The sequence below is a fragment of the Bison bison genome, unplaced genomic scaffold, assembly GCF_000754665.1.
Source record: "Bison bison bison isolate TAMUID 2011002044 unplaced genomic scaffold, Bison_UMD1.0 scf7180017864508, whole genome shotgun sequence".
NCBI lineage: Eukaryota > Metazoa > Chordata > Mammalia > Artiodactyla > Bovidae > Bison > Bison bison.
In genome coordinates, this window is record NW_011495064.1 from 10,732,530 (window position 1) to 10,736,978 (window position 4,449).

The 4,449-nt window shown below is 41.5% G+C and overlaps 1 protein-coding gene across 1 annotated transcript in view; it reads left to right on the top strand.

The window, feature by feature from the left end:
• Positions 1-4,449, top strand: part of M1AP (meiosis 1 associated protein) — an 87,597-nt gene that overhangs the window by 23,919 nt on the left and 59,229 nt on the right. The window contains exons 2-3 of the mRNA XM_010829713.1: positions 1,595-1,780; positions 2,667-2,835. Of these exons, the coding sequence (XP_010828015.1) occupies positions 1,595-1,780; positions 2,667-2,835 (355 nt within the window). The remainder of the gene's footprint in view (positions 1-1,594; positions 1,781-2,666; positions 2,836-4,449) is intronic.

A 4,449-nucleotide genomic window follows, 5' to 3' on the forward strand; every position in this document is an offset into this window, starting at 1 on the left:
TAACTTCTATGCAGAGTACATCATGAGAAACGCTGGGTTGGAAGAAGCACAAGCTGGAATCAAGATTGCCAGGAGAAATATCAGTAACCTCAGATATGCAGATGACACCACCCTTATGGCAGAAAGTGAAGAGGAACTAAAGAGCCTCTTGATGAAAGTGAAAGAGGAGAGTGAAAAAGTTGGCTTCAAGCTCAACATTCAGAAAACGAAGATCATGGCATCTGGTCCCATCACTTCATGGAAAATAGATGGAGAAACAGTGGAAACAGTGGCAGACTTTGTTTTGAGGGGCTCCAAAATCACTGCAGATTGTGACTGCAGCCATGAAATTAAAAGACGCTTACTCCTTGGAAGAAAAGTTATGACCGACCTAGCTGCTGCTGCTGCTTCTAAGTTGCTTCAGTCGTTTCCGACTCTGTGACCCCATAGATGGTAGCCCACCAGGCTCCGCTGTCCCTGGGATTTCCAGGCAAGAACACTGGAGTGGGTTGCCATTTCCTTCTCCAATGCATGAAAGTGAAAAGTGAAAGTGAAGTCGTTCAGTCGCGTCCAACTCGTCTCGACCCCATGGACTGCAGCCTACCAGGCTCCTCTGTCCATGTGATTTTCCAGACAAGAGTACTTGAGTGAGTTGCCATTGCCTTCTCCGGACCAACCTAGACAGCATATTAAAAAGCAGAGACATTATTTTACCAACAAAGGTCCGTCTAGTTAAGGCTATGGTTTTTCCAGTAGTCATGTATGGATGTGAGAGTTGGACTATAAAGAAAGCTGAGCGCCGAAGAATTGATGCTTTTGAATTGTGGTGTTGGAGAAGACTCTTGTGAGTCCCTTGAACTGCAAGGAGATCCAACCAGTCCATCCTAAAGGAGATCAGTCCTGAATATTCATTAGAAGGAGTGATGTTGAAGCTGAAACTCCAATACTCTGGCCACCTGAGGCAAAGAGCTGACTCATTGTAAAAGACCCTGATACTGGGAAAGATTGAAGGCAGAAGGACAAGGGGATGACAGAGGATGAGATGGTTGGATGCCATCACCAACTCAATGGATATGAGTTTGAGTAAACTCCGGGAGTTGGTGATGAACAGGAGGCCTGGTGTGCTGCACTCTATGAGGTCACAAAGAGTCGGACATGAATGAGCAACTGAACTCAGTTTTAAATGATCAACCACATCAAAATCCTCATTTCTGGTAAAATATCACTCTTGAATAGAGTGCCTCCCAGTTCCTAGACTGACTGAGAAATGAAGAGTGACACATTGAGAGTGACACTGCTAGGCCTCCAATTTGCAATAAAACTGAGCAGTCACAACTGAACCTTCCTTTGGGAGAGTGAATGAGTTAAAACACATTTTCTGTTTCTAGTAACTCCGCATAATCAATGCCTTTTGGCTGCAAATTGTAGGGAAATTTAGGGAAGGTTTTAGTGCAGTGCCTAGAATGGAATGTGCATTCCATAGATCTTGGTCAAATAAATGGATTTTCAGGAAGGGAAAAGTACTCAAGTAATAATGGATAATAAATTAGACTGCCAATTAATCTGTAACCTGAGTCACTAAAGATGTGCACCCTTGATTCATTTTTCTCTGCAGCAAGTGAAAGGGAACTTTGCTAGGCTGCAGGCCTGCATCTCAGAACTCCGCATGCTGCAAAGAGAAGGTTGTTTCAGACCACAAGGCACTTCTCTGCAGCTGGCAATAGAGGATGGGCTGCAGCAGTTCAAACAGTACAGCAGACACATGAGCACAGGTGCAGCTCTGACCTACAGTTCCCTGGAGGTAAGAGATGCTGGCCTTAGGACACTAAGCTTTCTTCCCATTTCAGTCCATCGAAATCCTTCATTATTTGCCATCCTTCTGTTGTTCGCTGTTTCATTCACTTGAAGGTCATCACTAGGCACTCCATTGGGTATGTGAGTGAGTTAAAATACATTCAGTCTCTGTAACATCAGGCATCAAACAAATGAGTTTAAAAATAATTATGCTCTCATCCATATGCTTATTCACCAATCAAAATGTCTAAGTACAAAAGAAAATTGCATATATTTAATACTTGCCTTCCAGAGTTTGATGTTCAGCCTGGATTCAGATTGAGCAAGGAGAGCCATCCAATGGAAGTACCACTGAGAAAAGAGCATATAAGCTCTCTGATACTTAGTACACATCTAACAAGTGGAATTTAAGGATTCTGTTTCCTTTGTTTCTTCATGAAATCAAAGCACTTTGAGCAAGAGGGATACTGCCTGTGATTCAAGCAATCTTAAAAGCTGAAACGCAGTGGGGGACTTCCCTGGCAGTCCAGTTGTTGAGACTCCGTGCTCCCAATGCAGGTGGTGTGGATTTAGTCTCCGGCTGGGGAATTAACATCCTACATGCTGTGGCATGGCCAAAAAAACACTGAAACAAGGATGGCTTCTCACTAGTCACTTTCTGGGGTAGATTCAGTGTGTTTGGAAGGGTGCTGTGATGATCTATCGCACCAGACCTCTCCCACCAGAATCTGTCAAATAAAACTTGATTTGCAAGTTACAATTAAATCCTCTTCTGTGCTCTAAGACACTACTACCAATTTCTTCAATGTTTATCCTCTAGATCTAACCTCTTAACATTCTTCACTCTGTACATCAGCGAAAAAGGGCACAATGATTCTTTGTTTTATTTCCAGATTACCGTTCTGACTTCACAGCCTGGAAAAGAGGTGGTCAAACAGTTGGAGGAAGGATTGAAAGATACAGACCTAGTCAGGATCAGGAAGCTTCAGGTGGTTGAGATCACAAAGGGAGTCCTAGAATGTATGAACTCAGCATCCCCTGTTGAAGAGCCCAGCAATGAGGGTAAGGATTAAATGAAAAGGTTAAAAGAATGGGTAGAATTTTAATGAGTAGTCTTTTACAGCTGAGGAAGATTATTTTCCATGGTCTTTTTATATTCTTAAATGAAATAAATCCAAAAGATTTCACTGTGGTCCAGAAAAGTGTTTCTAGGTGATAGAGTTCAGTTTTTAATCTTATTTTTAATTTTAGAAGCTATATATATATATTAGTGTAAAATCTGAAACATTATAGGTAAAGAAAATTAAAAATTCCTTCCTCCTCAAGAGATTGGGGTATCCTTTGTAATGTTCTAACAAATAGATATATAGAAATACTTTATATTTTAATGGGATCATCACATACATAATCTGTAACCCTCTTTGTGTGTTGTACAGCTGTCTATGTTAGTATCTGTAGACATGCTTCATTTTTTACTGGATACATGATGTTTTTTTACTTTCTGGTTGGACCATAGTTTGTTTGTTTAATTGCTTATTAGTGAATAACTTGGTTTATTACATTTTGCTGTATGAAGAGACTTACATGCAGGGCTGGCTTCATTGGGCCTATGACCAGTACAGTCATACAAGGCCCTGCATTTAAAAAGATCCCATGCTTAGAATTTAATGCTTTTGGGTAACTGTCTTAAAATTCTTGATAATTTTATTTTTGAATTTGTGCTTTATAAGTGAAGTTTGATGGAACAATGGAACATGTGCCAGGGGATTATATTCTCAGTTCATATGTGTCCTGCCTACCTTCTACCTCCCCAGAATGGGTTCTCAGTCACTAACTTTCCAGTCCTGATGGTCCTAGACTGCCTACCCCTACCAGTCACTACTGGCACCAGATCCTACACTTCTCTGAAGAGAAAATATTTAAACTGAGTTTTAAAATACAAGTAGGAATTAACCAAGCAGAGGGAGAGGAAAGGGAGACTCAAAAAGGAGACCAGGGGCATGAGAAAGCAAGATAAATCATTTTTCAGAGATAAACGCATGGTTCCATGTCAGGAGCCTATCAGGCAGAGGCAGGAGTAAGGCTTTAGAGGTAGACAAAGGTTAGATGAAGAAAGGCCGTATATGCCATGTGCCCGTCCTGAGACATTTGGATTTAATGCTGAAGCATTGGAAATTTATGAAAAGATTTTGGTCAGAAAGTCAAATAGAGATTCTCAAGTTATGGAATTTAAGATTTTTAACTGACTTTAACTTATCCAAAACTCAAGTTAAATTCACCCTCCAGCAGTTATACTGGCTTTCTCCAAGGTTATACACACCTGGAGGTGCTCACTGTTCTGATACCATTGATCTCTTCCTGGTACCACAAAAATAACCTCACTCTTCACTTCACACTCTAATTGGGTCAGGGAGTTGGTAGCTAAGGGTGTGTTTCCCATCGAATTCTGACTCATGTGTATCCTTCCAGCATCATGGACCTCTGACATTGTGCCAGTTGGGGAAGAAGGGTAACCAGCCTTGCTGTGTGGTATATGATATCTTACCTACTATTCAGTTCAGTTCAGTCACTCAGTCGTGTCCAATTCTTTGCAACCCCATGAATCGCAGCACGCCAGGCCTCCCTGTCCATCACCAACTCCCAGAGTTCACTCAGACTCACATCCATCGAGTCAGT